Source organism: Numenius arquata, chromosome 4, assembly GCF_964106895.1.
Source record: "Numenius arquata chromosome 4, bNumArq3.hap1.1, whole genome shotgun sequence".
NCBI classification, from domain to species: Eukaryota; Metazoa; Chordata; class Aves; order Charadriiformes; family Scolopacidae; genus Numenius; species Numenius arquata.
Window position 1 is genome coordinate 21,649,782 of NC_133579.1, and position 25,204 is coordinate 21,674,985.

At 42.8% G+C, this 25,204-nt stretch overlaps 1 protein-coding gene across 4 annotated transcripts in view; it reads right to left on the reverse strand.

Moving 5' to 3' along the window:
- Window positions 1–720: 720 nt before the first annotated feature.
- Window positions 721–25,204, reverse strand: part of DLGAP1 (DLG associated protein 1) — a 145,728-nt gene continuing 121,244 nt past the window's right edge. For all 4 annotated transcript variants that reach the window (XM_074146920.1, XM_074146919.1, XM_074146922.1 and 1 more), the window contains 5 exons: window positions 23,318–23,409; window positions 15,687–16,105; window positions 6,375–6,466; window positions 3,828–3,980; window positions 721–930 (listed from right to left, as the gene is read on the reverse strand). In XM_074146920.1, the coding sequence (XP_074003021.1) occupies window positions 721–930; window positions 3,828–3,980; window positions 6,375–6,466; window positions 15,687–16,105; window positions 23,318–23,409 (966 nt within the window). The remainder of the gene's footprint in view (window positions 931–3,827; window positions 3,981–6,374; window positions 6,467–15,686; window positions 16,106–23,317; window positions 23,410–25,204) is intronic.

A 25,204-nucleotide genomic window follows, 5' to 3' on the forward strand; every position in this document is an offset into this window, starting at 1 on the left:
TCCCCACACCCACCCCAGCCCCCTCCCCTTGTGTGACTCCTTAAATTCAGGTGAGAAGGTGGGATTCGGAGGTTTTAGAATAAAGTGCGCCATCTGCTTTAAAAAAAACAGTAATAAAAAGAAGGGAATCTGAGTCATAGCTCCTTTCATCTTTTGTGAGGAAGACGGCAGAGTCCGAAAGGATCACCCTGCATGACTGAAATTTCCAAAGTCCCCTACAGTTTGATATTGCTGTACACCGGGTAACAGACTAGCTTTAGGTCAACTAAAGATGGTGAGCAAGTTAAATGGAGCATCTACTGTACAGGTGCGTGGGTGTGTGGAAGTCTGAGCGCCGCGTTTATTTGTTTCAAACATTAAAAAAAAAAAAGAAAAAGGATCGTACTCGTTTACATGAGGCAAAGTGGCAGCATCAGTACATGTGACAAAGCATCGTGATGACATGGGCGAACCTTCAGAAAGCAAGGGTGATTAGAGGACATCTCTCGGAGGACCGACAACTACGCCACGGCAGTGGAGTTCACTGGGAGCATCGGGGCGGCTGCGTACAGAGAGAGGGGAGGGAGAGAGTGGGGGAGAGAGAAGAGGAGAAGGAGAAGGAGGAGGAGGAGGAGGAGGAGGAGGTACAAATACTTCGTGGTGACCTTGAGCAGGAGCCTAGAGGGGCAGATTATACATGAGACTTGTCTTGCCAGAGAGAGTCCTCCCGGTTGGATCCCTTCATAGCCTGGTCTGGGCTTCGGGGATGTATATCTCAATGCTTTCGGCGCTCTCGGTAGCTGAGTTCTGGCGGACCGATGCAGCGCGCTTGGCAGCCATCAGCCGTTTCCGGGCCTCTTGACGCTGCGAGCTTTCCAGAGAGCGTTCTCGTATGAGTGGCACCTGACCTTTCGATGGCTTCTTTGGCACTGGAGGAGGGACCCTTCTCTCCTGATCAAAGCAGAAGGTTAATGGCATTATACAGCTTCTCAGGGAAAGGCGGGAAAAACTAGGATACGTCAGTAGTTAGAACACACATTTTACCTAAGGTTTGTTAGCTCTTATCTGCCTTTCTGTCTTCAGTGAACTGGGTTTTGTGCTCAAGGGTTCATAAACATGGGGCAAGGGCAAAGGGGAGAGGAGGGCCGGCCGCAGTGCTACTTCTCCTCAGGGACGGTGCGTGTGAAACACCCGGTGCTGCCGGGGATGAGGTCCCCACCGCTCAACCGATTAGTGCGGCTCCCGGGGGCGGGGGGGAATCCCGGTGTCTCCTCCCGGTGCCGGGGACTGGAAAGGAGAGCATCTCGGATGCCGCCTCCCGCCGCCACCACAGCCGCATGCGGTGTGGCTGGGGAGCGAACACCACTTTTGGCAGAGGAACTCTGGAGAACCCCAACTCCTGGGCTGCCCTCTTCTATACGTGCATAACGCTAGGCGCTCTTACAACACCAAGATAGCAGGGCTTTGGCATTCCCAAATGCAGATGGGAACTAGCCGCCTGCAGCTGGTGCATCAGAACAAATATTTTTTAAAGAAAACACCATGTATTTATATATGTGTTTTGTAGCGGCTTACTGACTGCTCAAAAATCCCCCAATTTGGGTCTCACTGTGCAAGCTCAGGAACTCTAGCCTCCTGCTAAATAGGCACGACAAGGTACAATCAGCTGGAAATAGAAAAAAAAACTGGTAGGAAAAACTTAAAAACCATTAAGAGAACATGCATTTCATCATGGTGGCAGCCCGTTCCAGATATGTGATCACAAGGAGGACTTTTATGTATATCCTGGTGCATGTACACACACACACACAAAAACCCAACAAAAAAAACTCCTCAGAGAGGGATCTCTCCCGCAAAAGAAAAGTGTATTCAGGTCTGAATTTCAGGCGGCCACAAAGACTTTGTCAAGTTAATTAGATTGTCTTTTAAGTTACATCCCCTTCCAACTGTGAACATGGTCTCTGAGCGAAGGGATTTTATGGCACTACAAAGGTCCCATTCTGCCCTTTCGTTTTCTCTCATGCTGCTCACAACAGCTTCCATGGCTCGAAATATAAAGGTGCTTAGTTACACTTATTCATACTTCGCTTTTTCTCTCCATCCATGGATTAATCTATGCTGCCTAAAGAGGGCCCAGTGGCAAAGGCCAAAGGCAACTGCAAATATCAATTCCACAGAAAGCATTTTCTTTTTTTTTTAATCCTTTTTAAGAAAGGAGATGATCTTTTTCATCTAAAATCATAGACAAATGCTGTTGAAACAGGAACACAGTCAGTGCAATTCTTTAAAATCTTTACCTTCCTAATGTAGGTCCCTTTCTTCAGCACTACTTAACTTCCTTTAACCCGTTATAGTCTTCTTTTTGTTGGAAACCCTTTGAAATGTTTTTCAGAAGCAAAGAAAAGGCACATTTCTTTTTTAAGGAAAGCTCTCGTTTCTTACTGATGCAATTGCAAACACTTGTCCTACCCGCTTTACTGTAAAAGCTAATGAAAGACCATATACCAGCATTTCTGTGCATGCATGTTTGACCATTTTAACTTCCTTTTCTGATAGATACTGGGAAAAAAAAAAAAAAAAAAGAAGATAAGAAAATGACTTGCCTTCAGTACCTTGGGCTAGGAAAACACATTCCCATTCACTCCCCTACAAAACACACTAGGTGTGCACAAATGGTGTGAACATGGCACTCCTAAGTCAGGAATGAGTATTTAGTCTTGATCGGAAGAGGAAGGAGAGTGCTACCAGCACTGCCTTTGCAAGCTTCCTGCTGCAAGATTAATGGGGTTTGATATCATTACGGTTATTAGCCTGAAAGAAAACACCGGTTTGGTCATCGGCAGCCAGCTGAACGTAAGTTGGGGCAGCCCGGACTCCTGTCTGAGCCACTGTACCTGTAAGACTTGTTCCTCCTCCTTCTGGTGACCCTACCTGTTGGCTGTATTCATTGCTATCAGACCAGCCACAGTGGAAATTCAGCCATCAAATTACATACCTATAGGAGCGCGACATTAGACCGTTGATTCCTCTAGGAATGGGTCTGTCTTTTAAGGATTTTCTGAAACATTTGTATATTTTGGCTCACCCAAGTGCTGTTTTTCTCGATGTGGATAGTGAGAAAAATAAGGCAGTGGTGCCAAATGAGAATGGAAAGTGAAATGTGGCTCACATTTGGAGATGTGGTAGTTTTCATGGTGACAGAAGAAGACCACATTTAAAAAAAAGACCAAAGCTCCAGATGATTTTTATGCTACCTTGGGTAAACAACACTAACCAGCAAAGTGAACCTGTTAATGAAATCACCCATTAAAAAAACCCAAAATAAACAAAAAACCAAACAAACAGACAAAAAATAAAAGATGTAGAAGTTCTTTCATGTAACATTTTGGAAGGCATATTTTTTATATCGCTCTGTTTGTAATCTGGTTACCAAAGTCAGCGATGGTTACAGTGCTTCCCTATTTTTTTCAGTAACACAACCTAGAACTCTTGCTATATGCAATAATATGAACCGTAAATGTGATTTATTTAATTTTAAGAATCAATATATAAGGCAGTTCCTTCCAACGATTGATCGTCTAATATGATTAAATGTAAAGCTTAACAAAGTACCACATTCCCATTATCCGATTCACAAAGACAGATTTGGTTTAAAAATATGCCTGAAACATATTACAGATAATATCCCAGATGATTATTATGTAAACATTGTTATTACAATGAAATTAATTTGATATGAGCTTCATTTCACATATTTAACGTCAACGCTGTAACACAGAGGCCTATTTAATCTGTCCAGTATTTGTGCAGGGTTTTAAATGAAGCATACAAAATCTACAATGTTCTACCTTCTTGTCATGAGGATCCATCTGTTTCCAATTATTGGCCTTTAACTGATGAAGTTCATCAAATTTCATACTAATATTTTCTATGGACAACTGCAGCATATCCCAAAACCCTGCTAAATCCTGGGAGGTCGGCCGTGGATGTGCATTAGGATTCTGTGCAACAGAAGAAAAAAACACATTGGCTTTAGTACCTTTTAATGAAAAGCATTTGCGCAAATGGTTACAAATCTTGTTAGCAAAGCAGTTTCAGCAGATCCAAGCGATCGGTGAGACACCAAGAGAGAGACAAAGCCAAGCGCTACTTACTGGCGGGGGTTTTTGCAAGCTGCTGTGCCTCCGCAAGCCCCTGCCCAGCCAAGGCAGTGGCTACTGGGGACCGCGGACCACAGGGAAAGGGTAGGTGGCAGGTCCCCTGTGGCAAGATCTACCTAGGGATGTTCCTGGGCACATTGGCTGTATCACACTGAAATGAATCGCCAGCCTCCTCTTCACTTTCATGAGGAAGGATTCCCTGCCACGTTCACCCTTGTAAAAAGACTGATACCTGTGCAAATGTACGTCTGCTGCCTGTGCAAATAGTGATATACCAATGTGCGAACACTTTTTCCACACTCTGAGAACCTAAGCTCTACAAATATACACCATTTCAAGTAAAATTGCCTCTTATACACCTCAGGCTGATTTCTTCATATTTTTTTTTGACAAGAATAACCTCTGCAGGGCGAAAAGCTCAGAAGAGAACATGCAGAAGCACAGTAATCCCTTTTTTACAGGTGAAGTTTTGGGCAGAGTGAGACTGGGACACAGGTGGGAAGTGTTGCTTTGCGTGTGCGAGCTGCGTCTGGTTCATCAGCACGAGAGTGTTGCTCAGAAGCACGTGCCTGGGCCATTGGCATCTCTAAGACGGCATGGGCCAGAGGCTGGTGACCCAAGAGATCCTGTTGTGTCTTGTGTCCCTTCAGCGTAACCCAGCTCTGAACATTTTCTGCATGCAGTGGACATAGATGAAATGGCCCCTGCTACGCTGGCAAAGTTCATATGAAGGAAGGCTTTCTATGGGATGTGTCTCTATAAACTGGTTCCCAGTTGAAACTCGTCAAACAAAATGAGGGGTTGCGTACGCTCACTTCAGGAATGTTTTTACATAAATGCTGAGCAGTCCCTATGCCAATCTGAGTCAGCAAGGTTTCAGGGATGCTGTGGCCTTGTAAGATCCCACTGATATACTGTTATTAATAAAGAATAAAGAAATTATTATTAGAACCCTGCATGTTTTACATGGCTCAAGTCTTCCTCTGTATTTAAGTGTTCTCCATCACCAGAAGCAATAAATCCGAAAGAGTCAGTTGCTTGCCTTAAGAAATTTCTAAGTATTTATGCTTTTCACAGGAACATTGACACATGATTTTGATAGGATGATTATATCACTAAAGCAGCAATTATTGAAAACGATAAAGTATATATTAGATTCACAAGGAGAACAGAGTTTATACCTGGATTCCTAATTTTTCAGTGCTTGACACTAGCACGTTGCCCAGTTGTAGGCTTTTAGTTACAAAGATTTGCAACAAGAACGCTTTTTCAATTTTTCTATTAAGAATTGGAAGGCTAAGCAGAGGTATTTTCTGCTGCATTTGTCCACTGAGGCAGACTTTAGTTTGGGCTTGATTTTCAGAGGAGCATTAACTGAAGCGGAAGGTGGTCACCCCACTCTGGTGAGTAGCACAGGGCTTGCCTTCCGTTCCCTATTCTATGCTGATAGAGCATAATGCTCTATGCTTTTGCAGCTTCTAGGAATTATGTCAAAATTGGGAATTAAAGGTATTATTTCTGTATGGATTGTTAATTAAAAAGTTTGAAAATTTTTATAAATGTTGGCATTTTTGAGAATCCTGCTTTAGACACATGATGTGAAATGTATATGTATTTATTTATTAATAGGAATACTGTCCTGATTCTACTGCTACTACCAGCATAAAAGTAGCAAATAACAATAATACTAGTGGTAGCATATATCAATTACATACAGTAATAATAATGATAACATGCTGGCTCTTTGCCTCTTTGCCCTTTTAGTGCTCTGAAAAATGACTTTCACTGTTGGGGTTGTGGAACTATGAGGCCCCAACTTTCAGTCTCTGATTTCCTGGTGTTTCTGTCTTGCTGGATACGGGAGGCATTGGGATTACATGGGAAAGCCCCACTCATGAGACTTCTGGTCCACTTTGAGGAAGCATCCACGTATCTCGGTGCCCACATGAACTGAACTCAGGCATCAAGGGACAGATCTTTGCTCCTCTGAAGCCACTAGCAGAGTTTTAGTGATATTTCACCCAAAAATGTTTGCCTGTCTGTATTTTAAAGCTCTCAAGATATTGTGAAGCTCATGTTGACTCCACCAAGTTTGGCAGGTACTCCCAAATTCATATCAAGGCCTTTACTGGGAAAACTACTGTGTTAGTCAGAAAATGTCTGTTTAGTTTAGGTATGATTATTCACAGGGTTAGTAAAAGGTACGCAACAGCGTCTAGCAGAAAAGTTACATACCAGGTTTTCTTCACAAAGTTCTCTGAACTGGTAAAATTTCTGGGCCATGAGAAGCTGGGCACTGCCCACCGCAGTTCGAATTTTCCCTAGAACTGAGAGAAAGAGAAACATAAGTCACGATGCTTTCTTTGCTGTGGGCAACTACAAACCTATAAAAAGAGAGGAGAAAGCTGCGTAGAAAGAGTCAGCGCCAGCTTTCAAAAAGCATGTTATCTCTCGGTCACGGATTAGAGACAGGCTGATAGATCTGAGGCCAGATCTGCACTAGGCAAAGGCGTCCTGCAAGGGCTCCCAGGGCAGCTTCCATTGGCAAAAATGCTCATCTGTTGCTGCAGCGTACCCTCATTCCCCCAGTGAGACCAGTTGTAAGCGGCAAAGAGCACTTCCATGGCAGTATAAATACGGCTAATCAAAAGCTTTTGCAAAACCTGTATAGAAAGCTCACCAGAAATGACATCTCTCATCATCGCTGTGACCCAGGCTCAGGCACTGAACACAAATCCAGCTCCCTGTGCAAGGATATGCGGCTATCAAAACCCAAGATGCCACCTACACTGTTCAGACAACACTGTCTACCAGCATTTCTGCCACCCCGCCTAGCAACTCAGCGCCTTGTTTTCAGGTTTAGCTGAGTCTTGCTCGAACAGGGCCCCAGGAAGGGAACGGTGATTTTAAGGCAAGTCGATGAATCTCATTCAGACCCTCTGAGTATTATCTTGGGCACAATCTGGAGTGGCTTCTGCCTTTGGATCCAGATACCCAGGCAAACTTCAGGGAGCAATCATACCCTGGCCTCTCCTCCTTGAAGGTGACCTGGAGGGAGGCATCAAAGAGGCCCAGCTCCTGTGGTGTCTGGGGGCTCTTTTCTACAGGCGGCTGGGTAGCTGTGGTCCCTTTGGACTGAGTACTGCCAAGGACTGCAGTGAGCCAGAAGACAGCCCATAGTAAATAAAACAGGAGCTCAAACTGCTTTGGTTGCATTCAACCTCACTGAAACGGTGGGGTTTCACTGCTACAAGGGGTAGTTGAGAATATGCTGCCCGAAACCACTGAGTTCTGGTCGAGGGGGAGAGAGTGTGTGTGCATGTGCATGTAAAAAGAAGCAAGCGTGCAGAAATAGAGCAGAAAAGCAGACATGGCCTCAACTGGAAGCAGGACAATGAATCCAGAAAAGAGAGTGCGATTTTGGGGGCTGCTGATCAAAAGAAAATTGATGCTGTAACCATCTGTGAGGTTTGTCTGAGACTTTCAGCGCTCAGGCAAAAACCCCACCAACAGCTACGCTTTATGCACTGCCTTTAAATAAACAGGCTGGCATCACAGATGTATCCGGCCCCATCATTAATTTTCCCTCTCAGCTGAAGCAACTTATTGCCTCTCAATTCTTTGGTTAAATATTTATTTTACAATTAATTTCATTTAGTTTAAAAAAAAAAGTTTACCACTTCATTAATGAAAAACGTGAATGGTAGCCACTGTGTCACAATTTTCATTATCATTTCTACTCATAGCTATTTGCATTGTCCCCCCAGCCCTCATGTAAACACAGCGACTTCTCCATGACAAAGTTACAGTCTGGGTAGACGAGGCAGGTGAGGGAGGAATAGGAAAAACAACGAGATGAAGTGGTCTGCAGAGCCTAGAAGAGATATTAGTCCTTAACCCCCATCCTCTGTACCATCCTTTGGGCACGGTCACTTTTTGTATAAAACCCAACACAACGTCAGCAGAGCTCCACTTGGAAAATACTGCTAAGTGTTTTGACTTGCCACAATACAAAATAAATAGATAAATAAACAAGTAAATCTTTGCTGTAATGCCTTCTGACAACACTTTTAGGGTCTCATGGTCCTGTGACCAGCCGCTGTGCATGTCGGCAGCCTGTGACCAGAACGCCATCGTGCAGTGTTTGGGAAGAGAAAGGCCTCTCCACGGGGTTCACTTGTGTAGCCACACGCTAAGCAAACTGGCACAAACACCCATGATGAACTGAAACCAGGCACACAGTAGTACGAAATCTGTGTTCTGCTCCTTCAGGGCAAATGGCTTTTCCTTCAGCAGTCTTAAAGCTCGCTCCTTAAGGCTGCTGAAGGAAAAGTGGGATGAGGAGTTCGTTTATACTTCAGACATACAAAGGAAAGGAATGGGAAAAAAAAAAAAAAAAAGGAGGGTGAAGAGAGAGTCTTTTCACATTTTTTCAGAAACTATAGGAGAGAGCTCTGTGAACACACACAGAGCCCAGACTTTCATTTCGTTCCCAGAACTCAGCTGAGCACTGCCAGGAAATAGCCGTGAGCTGGAAGATTCACTAAGCAGAATATTTTCAGCATATTGCGCAGGGAGTTTTGCACACAACTCTCATTATTGTTAGCAAGGCTTGCGTGTCTAATTCTATGCGCTCAGTGCTGAAAATGGACCCCTTGGTGTGTCTAGTCATTTATGCAACCCAATATGCAAACCACTCAACTGAAAGGACTTTTCAATAGTAGGAGGAGCTACTCTGGGAGCTTTCATGTGGTTCCCATTGTTATGAAAACTCTTCCCACTGAGTATATTTGGGAACAGCTGCCTCATCTGGAGCTCGGCCACTCTGACGCTTCCCAAGACTTGAGAAGGGGAAAAAAAACGGTCTCTCGACTTCTCAGGACACAAAAAGATGAGGCGGGCTCTTCCTGGAAACCTGCACCACCCGAGTTGGAAATCACGTCCCAAGCACGAAGAAATGCAAATACACCTTGTTGGTGATGGATGGGAATGTGCCACTTTCTCTGAGGGAAGAAGAGCTTAATATTCAGAGATCTCAGCAGAGGGAAAAGGAAGTCCTTGTCCTTGGCTGCCTAGCGACTGGCTATTTGCCTAAAAACCATCATCCCAGCTGACTGTGGGATGCATGCTGATGCTGTTCTCTATTGTTGCCACTTCTGCTGTAGCCGCGGCTGTATCTAGTCAAGTGTCACTGATTCCTCGCCCCTCAAAAGCAAGCGGTCTGTTAATGTGCAACCAGTCAACAACCAACTCCGTCACGGAAGTTAGGGAGTAGAAGGAAAAAAAAAAAAGACAAAGCACGCAAAAGACTGAAAGGAATCTCTCCAGAAGGCACAAAGCCTTATCAATAGCCTAAGTTATGCTGCCAAACACACGTTGCTTTTCCTGTTTGAAGGCAGAGTGCTTGTCTCAGTCAAAACCTCTGGTGCCAAAGAGAAAGGCCAAGGCATAGTAAAAAACCAAAATAGACTGACACTATAGTTTTTTAGGAGGAAAGCCTGTGAGGTTTGAAGCCAAATACCAAGAAAATAAATGGAATTGCAAGGGTAACACTCAAAACACATCAGAAAAGAATCAGAGAAATCTTCAACAGCGAGGGAGACGGGGTACAGGAGAAAAACATATAAACATTCAAATTGATGTGTTCAGCTAATAGGATGCAAACAAAATGTATAAAACCAAGCAACAACAAAAAATACCAACCCATCAAGATGCAATCATAATGGATTTAAACACCTATATAATGTTATTCATGTCTGCTTTCTATTCCATACAGGGATATACAGCACACTCAGCACTGTTGGATCTGAATGCCTTCCAGTAATGCATTAAGCAACATTATTAACATCTATCATATGCTTTGCTGTCACCCCTTCCCCAGGGGGAGAAGTGTGTGCACTGCAGTGTTTTGTTTTTATAGTTTGAATTTTTCTTCCCCCGCCCCTCTGCTTTGACCTCTCTTCCTTGTAATTCCAGTTCTCTCCTGTGATGACTTTTAAGAAATAGACAGTTATGTCTATTATGGAAGAACTGCTTTGGTATAGCTATTTTGATATAATTCAGCTATTGGGGAGTGCCCCCTCACTATTACTGTTCCTGACTAGGGGTCACAGAATGTTATTCTAGGATAGACACACGCCAGTGAATTTCCTTGGGTCTCGGACCCCCCCAACCTCTACTCTTTTTTAAATGTTCTTAAGTATAGACTTAGACTATATGCTGTTCAAGCAATAAGTTCTTGGTTCTAAGAAGAACCACATAGGACCTACTTTGGGATTGTAGACCTCCGTGTATCCCCCCCACTCTGTGTCTTCATGGGAAAAGAAATGAAGCAACAAAAAAAGAACTGCTAACACAAGCAAAAAGGTGGTGATACTTTTATCTGCTCTACATAGGAAAGACACTGTGTGTAACAAGGATACCAAAATATAAGAAAACAACAGCAAAAAACACCTGAAGTGATGTGAAAAGCCATCACATAGAAGCCACTGGAGTTTTGAAGAGGGGCAGCATTATTTGGCCTTAAAACACCAACTGATCTCTTTGCATTTCAACTTTAACAGGCCCCAGGGTCTAACAAGTGACAAAGGAGGTACTTTAGGACTGTGACTATCAAATGCCCTTAATGTGAAAACACCTGGCTGGTAGGCAGGGAACAAGCTAGGGAACAGAAAACCAGCGGCTTGCTCGTTGCCCCAGGAGCAAGTGGCAGGAACAATAGCCGAAATTACAGGGACACAGCCTAACATTTGCGTTGCAGATGTTGGCTGGGCACTGTGCATATGAAGCAACCCTGCCATAGAGCTGTCACAATCCATTTCGAAGCCAGGATGGACCAGCATTTTAGCCTATTCTTGTTGACAGACCTACATTTAAATAACGCCCAAGCATGACAAAAGCCAGGAAATTCAAATTTAAAGCTACTGCTCAGGTCTTAAGCTCGGCTTTTAAGGAGAAAACGGCCAAATGAAGCAAGCTACGAAGGGGGCAGTCCTTGCTTTGAGTCATAGTTACTTATAGGAGTGATCTCATTGAAATTAATAGGGCTGTCTGCATGAGTAAATGCTGTTCACTGGGAGTAAAGCAGTTTCCATGTGTTCTCTGACTGCCTTGGCTTTTATTAGCACACTTCACATTTTTTTCTCTAACTATATTGTTTTGTTACTTGCGGATTTCTCTTTTCTCCTTGCTAGCCTATGGACATTGGCAGGGCTTCCAGACCAGGGCTGGCTTTCCTTGGAGAAACCCTCACAGATGGAGATATCCCTTCTGGGGAGGAAAGAAAATCCGAGCAAGAAAAGGACGAGTCGGGCAGACAGCCAGAGGCACATAGTCAGGGGGATTCCAGCAGGACTCGACCACACGTCAGGCTGGTGACTGTCCCTCTGCAAGGCTGCATCAGCCCACTGTGGGACCAGGCTGCCTTGCTCCTCTGAGCGGCAGGGACCGGGACAGCTTGGGGATGCCCTGCAGAGGCCTGGGAAAATGGTTTTCTTTGCTCGTGGCTGAGAATGAACTCTTGGATCTCTTTTTCTTTTGCCATGCACAACTATTACAAAAACCGTATTTTTTCCTTAACTTTCTTCTCTTGTGTCTAGCCTTCACTTTTTAAGTTTTCCTTTGAAACAATCAAAACAAAACAAAACAAACCAGCAGAAACTGTGCAAGCATTGCATAATTTGCCAGAACTGGCTGAATTTGTAGAGATTCTGGTCCTAAGCAGCGAAGTTACTGCAGATTTGAGTAAAGTCAACCTTCATTTGCAGACTAGCCCAGAGGAGTATAATATACGCGCAAGACAGTTATAATGACATGTCTTGTCAGAGCCTTGGTTTTCTGTTTTAGTGTTTACTTAATTGGCCTGACTTGTCTCACCACTAAACCCACGTTACACCTGACTTGTGGTGAATCAGGCCCACTGTTTGCTCTCGATGGTTATCTTCGCATCGGAGCCACATTACAACCCTGCGTGAAAGAGAAACATTTCTGAAGGTGGAGGGACAAAATGAAGCCCTCCAGCTCTTCCAGAAAGGTTAACATCCCATGTGAAACAAAAACGACAGCAAAAAATCCAGCAGAACCAGGTGTCCACCGCTGCAGTGCTACCCAGGGAGCCAGGCCTGTTGCTGCTAATTCTGTGTGTAAATGGTTACTCCAGATGCCTGAGCCAAAAGTCACCGACATCAGTAGCGAGGCTCTGACTATATTAAATTTTGCAGGGGAGAGGCAGGAGGAGAGAGCAGAGGGTTGAGGAGAAAACAAAAAAACAAAAAAGTAAACAATTGATTTCACTTGAGGCCTAATCCAAAGTGTCAATCAATTCTCACAAGGTATTTAACCTCATATCTCTAACATCTTTTCTTTTTTTTTCATGGGAGCCCTAGAGTTTGCAGCCAATGTCCCCATAACAGCAAAATACACGGAAAACATATCAAGTGTCCTAGTGCAAAGTGTGAGTGGTATTTATCTGCCTGTTACACACGCTGCGGTTTTATCAGAAAATTATTTCAGATAAACCCAGAATATACTATACAATAAATAATTCATGGTGGAAGGGGAGCCACATTTCTCTCTATATTGGCATTTCATCGTGCAGCCACTGAACCACAGCTTGTTTTTATACACAGCAGCAGACTCCATTTCCCAGCTAGAAACATTCAATCCCATCTGGTAGATTCATTCCCAGCTAGATAATACCCAACGTATCTATGTAATGTACAAGCCACTGTCAAACAGCAGCGAGCCGGCTCCCCGAGACAGCTGTTTCACACAAGGGCCGCATTGTCTGGAGGAAGCGGGGATCGTTTTACGCGGAGCGCCGGGGGGACGAGCCCTCTGTCAGCTGCCATGGCATCGAGAAAACCTCGCTCATCACACGTTCTCGTTATTTTGTTATCTGGCCAAACACAGGCTGGGGACGTCAGGTTGAAAACAAAGGATGCGTTCCCTGTTCTGGTTATATTTCATTAGGAAAACCAAAGCAAACACACCTCTTCTTCTCCTTTTCTCCCTCACTTCAAAGTTTATAGACGTATGAAAAAGATATATTTCAGGGCAGGGTTTGTAACAGCCAGGCTTTTGTCTCTGGCGCTGCTGAGCGGGCAGTGTGGCCCCAACCATATGCTTTTCCTTGGCACCAGGTAGAGCCGGGAGGCAGCTGCCGTGTGTCAGAGCCGCTGATGATGTCACACCGAAGTCAGTACCTCACCAGTGACCCCAAAACATGAGTGACCCCATTCCTCCTCCCGTTTCCAGTGGTCACATGAAGTGCCGGTCAGAAAAATGAAGAGGAGGAATAACCCACGGGACACGTGCCATGTGCACTGTAAGGAGGCATTGGGAATAGCCAGCCTAAGCACTCCTTTTCCTCCCCTTCTTCTTAACTGACTTCTCCCACTGTTGCTCAAAGAAGAGCCCTTTAATTTAAAAAGACCCCTATATACCAAAGACACCAAGACACTGAGAGAAAATTCTGTATGCGGATATACGTGTTCTGCAGGTATCAGCCTTGTGAAATTCACTTCGCGTTCTTTTCCCAAGGTGAATAACTACTTTGGTGCACAAATAAAATATGTGTGCACGAATGAAATAAAATATATAAAACATCATTCTATGATTTGCAGTTTTTTCCATTACTACCAGTTCATTGAATCACAGAATGGCTTGGGTCAGAAGGGACCTTTGAGGATCATCTAGACCAACCCTTCTGCCACAGGCAGGGACACCTCCCACTAGAGCAGGTTGCTCAAAGCCCCATCCAGCCTGGCCTTAAACACTTCCAGGGATGGGGCATCCACAACTTTCCTGGACAGGCTGTTCCAGTGCCTCCCCACCCTCATTGTAGAAAATGTCTTCCATATGTCCAATAGATGTTGTTGTTGCAAAAAGAAAGCAAGTGGGTTTTATGGCTTGGACTTACAAATGTTGTGTATTTCTGTTTGTTATGTGTTCATACTTCTTTTTCAATCTAAAATGTCTTAGTTCACAGAGTTTATTTCTTACATACCAACATCAGAAAGCCTTTGTATTTTGATACATGATCAGAGAGATTTTTGAATGTACTGTTGATGTAAATTAAAAATGAGGTTCAAATACTCTAAAACTTGGGGAATGTGGATCTGCTTTGAAGGCTAATCCTTCGATATTTTTCTCTCAGAAGAAATCGTTAGCCTGTTATAAAATTGAAATTTTGTAGAAATAGAAAGCCTTAATATACCATACCTTAATGTTAAGGTTATTTTATACTTTCCATTAGAAGTCAATTTCCAGTTGCTTACAGTAGAGTCTAACTTTAACTATCTAGATCAAACTTGTCTATAGTTATTTCTTTTATTGGGTTGAAGGGAATGTTCCAGCAGAAACAGCTTATACATCTCTAAGGATTTAAAAAAATATGTTTTTTACCAATGTTAATTCCTTTTTCCATAAATCAAAACCTTCACATCTCAGAATAATTCTAGCACCTCCCTTCTTGAGAGGAAGGGTTAGAAATTTGGAAGAAGCAATCCTGGAGCTGAAGTAGTAGTCCTTGCTTTGGTATGAGCTAATTTGGGGGTTGGAAAAGTTTTATTTGTATATCCAGGAAAATATGATTAGGTGTGCCTCAATTATACAATATTGAACTTTCTATATGCAGCTGCTCCTTAGTGTTTCCTAGAAGTTCCCTGATAGAATTTGAAAAAGCTTCATTCACAAGAAGCATGCTCCTAAGCTCACAGGTTTACCTATGTCCAAAAGTTGACAGCTATCAATAGTACTGCTCCTTGTAATGGAAGTAAATGGAAAAAACTTCAGTTTTTAGTGTGAGAAAAAATTCTGGTCAGGGAGGCACATGTTCAGCTCTTCTTCCCTAACTAGAGTGAATTAATAAGACATGAGCTACCCAAGCCCTCTTATTAATGAAGGCTTACTAGACATTCCCATTAGCTTACAGGTGGGGTAACACTTCTGGCAGCAGTGACAACTGAGATGTAGTTTGCATGTGTGTGTGTGTTTTATCACAGAATACAGAAAGCTTGTTTTACGGGGAAGATCAAAGAGGAATGAGAACTGCAGGGGAGATGAAGGGAGACTTGAGAGGGGAAGACAGGGAGAACAACTTGGAAGCACAACTGAAATCTCAGCTGGGAGAAGCATCTGAAGACTCTGATGCCAATCACCATTTAAAAAGGCAACTACAATATGATTTTAATGAAAAGGAACTAGAATCTGTTCAATTATATTCTAAGGTTATGAGAAGTGATTTCAAATGGAAAAGTTAAGAAACATTAATACTACAAGATCCCTAACCATGGTTTCCTAATTATCCATTGAACTATGCAATCCCAAAAGCTAATACCTCTGGAGTTTCAGAAGTGCTGAGCATTTGCATTCCCTGTCAACTTTAATAAGGATTATTATACACATACATACGATCCTTGTGAGAATCACAACCATAGCTTCATTAGCTAAATAAGAAAGGGTACGATACAGAATTCACTGGAGTAAATTTGACCTATATTAAATACTTTTTTAATAGTTTCAATGTTATTGTATGCAGTTACTTACTGTCCTCAGGTAAGTTGTTTTCCCGTTCTTCTCTCTCCATCTGTTGGCACCAGCCCTCCATACGATCTCTCTCTGCCTGAAGTAGCTTCAGAAACCAGTGGCCATCTCGGGGGCACACTGACCTTTGAACAGCTTCCAGAGGATCTTCAGTGATAGAGTCAATCCAGGGGTCAGGAGGAGGTAAAATTGAGGGATCAAAATCTGTATCAAAGTCATCATCCACTGCACATGCATGGTAGTGGTTTCCTGACCCTTGTATGCTAACGGTAGAGGTGCTTGCGTCTCGGGAAAATTGTCTTGACATTTGTCCAGAACACGTATTGTCCTCTTGAGGGTCAATTATTTCAAAGTTCTCATGGAAATCCAGGTCTGCTTGCACAGCTGTTGTTACACTATTAGATCGTGTAAACCTGCGAAAGCTTTGGAGAGCACAAACATAAAATGTTTAGAAAGCTTTTTACAGGTAACTCAGTAAGAAAGGACTTATTAAGATTCTGCCACTTCTCCTAAGACTGGCAGTCAGGGCTCTCGTGCTACACTCAGGTGTTTTTTCTTGAAACGATCAGCATAAACTTCTTTTTTATTGCAAGCCAACAAACAAACATCTCCCCCTTTTTTTTTTTCCATGCAAGCTCACTGTTTATTGAGGCAACTACCCCTAATTGCTGTGTGGTTTAACAAAGTCAGAAGCTAGCCCAAGAGACAGCTAGTCAGTAGTACCAATTAGCAAAAAGTTGAAGGGGCCCAATTTTAAGAAGTGGCTTATCTTTCAACTTTTAAAACTCACACCCCTTTGAAGCGGCACACCCAAACTCACAAGCCCCATTTAAAAATCATACATGTGAGACTGTTAACATAGTAATACCAATGAATCCACTATCTACATAATGTTAGACATTCCATTTATAAAGATGATGAGTATTTTTAAACCAGAGAAGTATTTTGTATTGCTTCTTCATAATTACTATTCATAATTACTCTTCATAACTATATATCTGCTAATACCACTGTCATTTCTCACAATTTTAATGCCCATTCATAGTGTTCAAATGTTTTGTTTTTCACAATCAACCTTCAGTTTCAAAATGGTTTATTTTTCACCAAAGCTAGTGTTCTCAGTCGCTGTCTATGTTACCTTCATTGTGATGGCTGCTAACCCTGTAGGCAGCTTCCTTTCACCTTGTGTAGCTTCCCTATTTTGGAGCCTCTAAGGGCAGAGAGCAAACCCTGAGGGTAAAGGCAAAAGCAGGGGAGAGAGGAGGTTTGGGACTTTTGGTTTGGGTGTTTTTTCTTTAAGTAAACAGCACTCCAAATTCTACAGTCCCAGAGATCTGAGATGAAGGGGCTGATTGATAAAGAAGGAGCAGAGGGAAGTGTAAGGAGTGAGAGACACCTAATGCTGTTGCAGGGGGTGGTAGTGAGAGCAGATATGACAAGCAGTAAATCGTGGAGGGAATGAGTGGAAAATCTGCAGGCAAATAATTAGAGAGTCGGGGTAACTCAAGAAACTGGTACACTGAGGAACACAGGACAAATACAAAAGAAGCAGACATCTTTCTTGCCCCATGATGAAAGGAGATAAAGAAGGTAGAATCATAAAATAATTAACATATGTTACCTAAATTAGTAATTTTTAGGCTTCAGAATGGACATCATTTTCTTGTGATATTTTGGCTCTTTTGCCCTTGTCAGTTCTATTTTTTAGTTAGAGATCAAGCTGCAATGAAAATGCTGAGGAGACAGTGGAGCTGGATGCTAGGCACCACTTCACTCCATTTATATTCCTTCTTCCACTGAAGAGCAATAGCCCATTAGACAAGTGCAACTGACAGCAAAACTTGGTCAAGTGTATTTAGTCTGCAGCTGGAGAGGGAGCAGACAGAAGGATGCTGAGGAAGAATTTGGTGTCCTATATACCTGGTTCATCCAGACACCTCAGGAGGAGTGCAGCAGACTTCAGGGAGCACTGTACCAGGTCCTGCTGAGGGAGGAAATTAGTGGCTGCTGATCTGAGGCTTTGAGAGGAGCAGAGCAAAGCAAAACAGGAGTTGAAAAGGGTTCTTCAATTAATAGAAGACACCAATTCTTCTGCAGAAGAAAGCTACAAGTAGTTTCTCAGATGCACCAATCCCTGGAAAACTTAGATCCTGTGCATTTTTTTTATAACGGCCTAGAATATAAACATTTTAATGTAGCACCTGCCACTTGCAGCTCTTTTGAAACAGGTGTTGTTAAACAATGCAAAAGTCATGGTTATGCCACTGTAGTTTTGCACAATATGCAGCAGCAAACTGAAAAATATGGAGCAAGCAGAACTCTTCAGCTTGGTAGTATTTATCCTCTGGCAAGCAGAGCAAAGCATTTTGCTATGGACTGGTACAGCAGAAAAAGTTCAAAAGGGAGGACAAGGATCATTTGAGATATGGTATGGCTTCCATAGGAGGAAAAAGATTTCTTGGTTTAGAAAACAGATGGCTGAGGAGGGATATGAGCCCTGTGAAACCCCTGCTAGGTGATGTTACACCATTTCTCAGAGTGCAAGAACTGTGGGTAGGAAGGCAGCCAGTTACAAGGCTTAGAGGTCTAAAGATTTAAATCTAGCAAAAGGAAGCACTTCTTCACACAATGTGTAATTAAATTGCCACAGGATCCTGGGAAAACCAAAGGTAAAAATAGGTTCAAAGAGAACCTGATCAAATTCACAGGAGATAGGTCCAGGAAGAGCTGTTACACAGATGTCATATCTGGTTTAGGAAGTCCCTAAACAACAGACTGCTAAATTGGGAAGGTCTACTGGGAGAAGTAGTGCTTTATACACACCCTTTATACTTTTCCTTTACACATACTGCTTTATACTTTTTCTAAGTATCTGCTACTGGCACCTGGCAGAGAAAAGCTGTTAGACTGGTTAGAAAGACTTTAGCTGTAGGTTGACATTACAACGAAAATCTTTCGGTCCAGTCTGCGCTAATTTTTTAATTATGGCTTTAATTTGGCCACCAACCTGACAAATCCCTTATCTGCACTGAAGTGTGTGCATGCATACATACACATAGACACAGGCACATGCTCATCACACAGGATTTCTTTTCAGTCATTTTGTCAGGGTTCACTGAGAGGCAAGGCATCAGTACACAGTGTACTCTTCCACACCTTCCAGGGTACCGGAGAGAAAAACAAATCCCTTAATCCAGCCTTGTTCTTCTCTGTGCCCCTACCTCCACATCACAGCCGCCTTCTACTTTACCCAGTGCCCTAGACCCTGTTAGCCTTCTATTTTAGATGACTATTCGTATTTTCAGTTAACACCCTGACTTTTCAGTGTACACCAAATCCCAAATGTGAAAACATCAAGGTCTACTTGCCAAAAGGATGTATTGCTGGAGGCACTACATATCAAAGCTTTCAGGAGTGTACTCTTACTGGGTTCAGTATGAGCCAGTACCACCAAAACCAGACTGCTCAACAAATAAAATAGAATGACCTACTTTTTTTGCCTTTGTTTTATCTATATAATAGTATGCTACAGGCTTGCTTGACAGATTCTTGGCACTGGATTGTGTAACCTGTCTGTCTTCAAAAGAAAAACAACTTGGCAATAGAATATAGCATTAGTTCAAAATTAAAAAAATGCTCTCAAGGAAATGTACGTTGAATGAAATGGAAATGCAGGAAGGCACCCACTATCTGCCTCCAGCAGATCTATATAAATGCCTAATAGATGGTAATTTTAGTCTCTGACTTAGCTTCCTCACTCACTTCCAGGATGTTTTACTCTTACAAAATACCATTTGTGTCCCACATGAGTCTTTTTTTTGGTTTTGCTGTGAGATGAAATTCTGTACCACAGGACAGCTGCTGAAGCTAATGCCTAAGTTTTCACTGTTTCTACACAGACAAAATATTCACAGGTCCACCAAAAAACTATTTTTTTCATAAATTGCTGGCAATTGTTAAAAACAGAGATTTGCTGCTGCTTCTGCTTTCAGGCGTGGCGCTTTTGTAATCAGTTGTGCCCTGCAGGCACAAGGTGTAATAATTACAGCTTCAGAGAACTGCAGCAGATATCTGGCCTAAGGTGCAGAAAGCCATGAAACCTCAGACTGGATAAACCAGTATGGAGAACAACAGCACGATGTGTTTTGAACAGCAACAGTGGGGTCACTTGTCAGCATTTGGCTCTCTGTTTCTAAGTCTTCCTTTGCTTTCTCTTGAAAAACATGTTTACATTTAAACTCAGAGAACTTCTTTCTTCCCTAAAAAAACCCACAAAACCTAGAAAAGACCTAGTTTTCAAACCAATCGATGCATGGTGGGCCTCAGAGACTCGCTTACGATACATTCAGTCTGCCTCACTTTACCCACTGGCTTTACTCTTCCTTGGTTGTTGGCTTTGCTGCTAAGGTTAGTGGAAGAGAACAAACTGCAGAAGGGGTAGGGATAGAGCAAAGCACACAAGATTGTGTAGCTTGAAGACCTACAGCCAAAGATCCTGACATTAGAAGACATGGTACCATGTCTGCTAACTCCTGCAAGAGAGACTAAAAGTGATTACAGAGCTATGGGACTGACAGCCCCTTGTTCAATAAGAACGTGTGCTAATTGGCCTGGCACAATATATGACTTCTTTTCTGATTCAGTAGAACTTGTTGACTTCCAACAACTCAATTATCTTGTGTAAGTGAGGAATGGAAGGTGGTCCCTTGAGGTCAAGAAGTCACAGGTAGAGAGAAAGGACAAACAGGCAGAAATGGAAGTGTCCTGAGATTGCATTGATTAGCCTCATTAGATACACGTTTCAAAATTGCCCTGGAAAGGGTGGGTCATGTGAGGAAAGGGGAAGAACATTTTGGTGGGTGTTTTGTTAGCATCATGGGGGAGATCAGGGGAGAGATAAAAGAATTACAGCAGGAAGATCATGTGGTTACTGTTTAAAGAAATGCATACCAGTTTTTTTCCACAAGAAGGACCGGACAGAGGTACTCTATATAAATGCTAGAAATCATAGAGCTGCACTTAGGAAATGGGTACGAAAAAGATTATTGAAAGCAGGCAGCATAAAGAACTGAGGATAAGATGAATAGCAGTGATGGATTCAGCTGTAATATGGTCAGGTAGCGGTAGGCGCATTTATCCTTTGAGCAGTACAAGAGGAGGAGGACTCAGTCATCTATCTTGGCAGGAAGCCCAGGTTACAGAGAGTGAGGGGCTAATGAAAGGTCTGAGTGGAGATGGAAGAGATAGAGCTGTCCTCTGAACATGATCTGTTTTTGAGCTACTTAGATCAAGAGACGGAGACAAAATCTTTTGCTTACTGGGTCCAAGCACAGAAGCAGGAATATTTAAAAGGACATGAGGAGGTAAGACTCCTTAGTGTGAGAATGACAAGTCGTATGAGGTGAGGGAAAGGGTGAGGAAAGGGCAGGAAGGAAAGAAGAGGAGTGAAACAAATTTTGTAGGGTAGGCTTTTGGTGCATTAAGCAAAGAGCTTTCCTGTTTTGTAACAGTGCATTCAATACCTTCGACTGATCAATTTACATGTATTCATGTAAACATGATCAATTTACTGTATTTATCCTCTTTGCTGTGTCATTCTTCTCATTTTATATTTATTTAACATTTCTGAAGCCTGAAAGATTTTTAAAAACATTCATTTGTCAAAGATTCAACTCAAAAGGGCTTTTCTGTGGCTCTGCAGATGTTATGGTGCAGGGGCAGGGAAGAATGCACTGTATTTACAATTCTGTTCCTGTAACAGATAATCAATACATTGTGCTCTGCTGCGTTAAAAAAAAAAAAAAGGCAAAAAGAAGGAATATGAGTGCCAAGCTGTGATGATAAGCCCTTTGTGTCTTGAGTGCACTCATTTTCTAAGGATTAGGGGCTGTCCTTTATCAGCTAGTTCACTTCTGAAAGTCCATGATAGATTGCTGCTTGCCCGTCTGCTCCAAACAGCAGCAACCTCAACTTTATCAGCAAGGAAACCCCCAAACACAGCTGTCAGTAGGTAATGCAGAAATATTGCTTTCTCAGGGCAGACTCTCACAGGCAAACCTTACCTTTTTCTCTGGAGCAATAAAAACTGCAATAGAAAGAGGACTTTGGAAGTAAGGTATTTACAAACAGCCTTTTCTTTCTTTCCTTGTTTTTCTGGGTTTTTTTTTGTTGGTTTTTTTTTTTTTTGAGGGGAGGGGGAGGGTTGGGCTTTTGGTGTAGTTATTTCCTTTGTGATCAGACTGAAGGGAAATGGTCCTTCAGCATCTATTCTAATGTGCTCATTTATCTAGTGCTGGAAGAGTTGTGGGTAAATGGGGCTAAGGTCTAACACATAAAGAAATGTCTGCCAGCAAGAGATGTTTTAGCAGGTTAATGAGGAACTTGGTAACAGCCTAGCAGGGTCATTGCAAAATCACATTTCTTTTTGCTGAAATCACTTCAGCCTTTTAAAACCACAGGAAAATACTCTGCTACGTTACGGGGAGAGTTTGTTGAATTGAAAATGGTGTAGATAACATGTTATTTTTGAGTATTTTTAGCAGACGTAGGAAAAAAAACAGTGTGAAAATGGACATCATCTCTACTCGCTACTGCTGTCGGTGGGCCGGAGGAGGGCAGAGGGCCCTAATTTTGTCAGCTCGGATTTGCTGCACCCAGGTTTTCTCTGGAGAGATTGCAAGGGTAACTCTTCTCTCACCGACAAGCCATGCTGCCCTGAGGCTTCTCCTACCATCAGGTACAGCGAGTTATCAACAGAACAGCTCCAGGATCCGAAAGTTACGCTGTGCCCAAATGGTTTGGGAAAAATGGACAAAGGCTTGTGTGGGCGCTTGCAGCTGGAGCAGCACTGGGCAGGCCACCACGCTCACAGGCCAAGGGAGAGTCCAGCTTCAAGCCCAGATTTAGCCAGGAGTTAGGGTTTGTAGATGTGGACAAGCACTCAGAAACTTTATGTGTCTGGAAAGGGCCGTGCACAGCTATGCAGCTCTGCAATGTAACTGCAATGTGTCATCCAAAAGAAACATAAACCTTGAAGACATCAACTATTCCCTATATATATTTTTTTTTATTATTTTTATTGCAGCATATTTATTTACTAATTCAGGTCACACTGCAGATTGGAGAGAGAACTGAGTTTTACAGGCTTGCTTTTTAATCTCAACAATTTTTTGCAAGGGAGCTGTTGTAATGTGGAGATGTCTGGGTGAGATACCTGAGCAAAAGCAGTTTGGCTCTGCCACTGCACTGCTCCACGTGGCTGAAATTATTCTGCTGAAAAACAAGGCGAACTTCCCCATCAACTCTATGCTGCTGCAGCCATCCCGAGACTAGTACTCCACCTGCATCACCTTCCGCTGTTTAGGTAGATTTTTCTGGGGGAAAAGAGCTTATTAAATGTATCTTGACCTTCAAAATATGTGGCACTTTTCTTCCAGTTCTCCCACTGGTTCTGAAAAATCCCCTCTGAGAAATAAGAGCTACAGCATTTATAAGACTCAGCTTTTCAGCTGGGTGATCCAACAATTCATCCAGGAAGCAGGTTTATACGGTTATGCGTGCAGGAACTAGGGCTCTTAAAAATTAGTTGCGGCATAATTATTTACTTTAGAAAAACAGTATTAACTTTTACTCACCACTTCTCCTCCTCTACTTGAACTCCTATGGACTGGAACTTACTGGTTGCTTTATTTTCACCTGATTTGGTGGATTCTTCAGCACCATCAACCTTAAAAAAACCCAACAAACAGCTAATTAGAATGTATTTTAGCAGAGATTTCACTGAGCCACTTACAATTTCTATGCATGATAACTACTAAGCGTCTGCACATAAGTACCTTCATCTAGTCAGAGATGTGCTGTGCCCATTCCTGATGTTATTAGTGAATATTCATCATTCTTGTTAATCTATAAAGCATTTCTAGTAAGACAAGAATTGGCCTGCAAAATGCAGATGAAGCTTATGCAGTATTTTATGGAGGTTGGGCGCTCACATTTGCCAGAGCAAATCTCTGAGCAGCTGTAACTCCACTTGCTGCCCTCCACCGTTTGTTTCATTTTACCTGTTAGTTTGTATGTGCATGTGTGTGTGAACTCATGTCAAAATTATGTGTTTATTTTGTTTAAATGTTAGTGCCCTGAATCAGAGCACTGTAGAGATAAGATTTAAAGAAAGCAGATGCAGCTCTTGGAATGCATTTTCTTTACTGCTTCATCATGCAAACAGGTGGTCCGCAGGAACATAGGCAGGAACTTTATACCACCTCTCCTTCCCTATGAGGAGATTTATACCAATGGTGCAAAGTTAAAATTTAACCACAGATGTGTTTTCGAGCAAAATCACAGACTTCTGGGTCCAATCACTGTAGCTGTTAACTCCCAATGCTATATATGACATTGTTAGTCATATAAGAAAAAAAAATTTCCAGCACACAGGATTTTTGGACCACAGCATTGTTACGAAGTGACCAGTGGACCACCCTGACCCTGGGTGTATGAAATCTCCAGCTGTAGTTAGCATCTGTTCCACCAGTAAGTAAGCTTGTCATTGAGAGCCAATTTAACAGCTATGCAGGAAAAGCTCTCAAGGAGGGATGGGAGTTACAGAGCTCCTCAGTGAAGTACTTACCTGATCCTGAGGCTTTTGGGGAGATAACCACACCTTAAATCCCGCAACTGACAGAGAAGCCACCTTTTGATGGAGGAGATTTTCCTTTGCTTTTCTTTACTTTACTTGTTTGCTAAACAGATTTACAGAAAAGGCTTGTGGTGTGCTAAGAGTGACTGAGGGGTGCAGAGGACACGCAAGAAGGTTCATCACAAGTGCACATTAGGTTTATTTATTAGAGGAAGAAGCAAACCAAGAATATTCTTCTGACTAAAGCAGCTTGCCCTGCTTTACAGGCATAGGCCAGACTATCAGTAAGGTGTATACCCAGTCTGAGTTCAGTCTAAGCCTAGACTAGGCTCCCTTTACAGTCAGTGGAGAGAGACTGACTTCACACTGCCAGTCAGAGAGCTGACAGCCTACCTACCTATTTTAGGGCAGTCGTCTCTAAGAGAAGTAATTTCTGGCAGCAACAGCAATCTTACGGTATTTCCACTCCCACACTACTCCTTCAGCCCTACCAGCATGACTGCTTGTGCAACGATGCTGCAAAATGGGCCAGACAGCAGACTGGCAAAGTAGTTTTCTTTTATTTGTGAAGCCTATCTGACTCTAAAAATCTCATTGATGGGCACAGCTGGGAGGGTGACACGGTGCGCAGGCAGGAATCCTGGGAGGCTGTATCACTGCTGAAGGTTTCGCTTCATGTAATCCCTCCTTTAGGCATCTCCACTTATTTGCACACAAAAACTACCTTGGCAGCTCCTCATGTACCATCCCCAGGCAGCTTTCACATATGATTATGATGGTCATCTGTAAATCTCAAAATTTTAGAGGGGGATTTTCAAAGGCTTGAACAGCATTTGAGGCTCTGGTTTCCTCAGATCCCACGAAACTGAGGCCCCTATACCTCTGA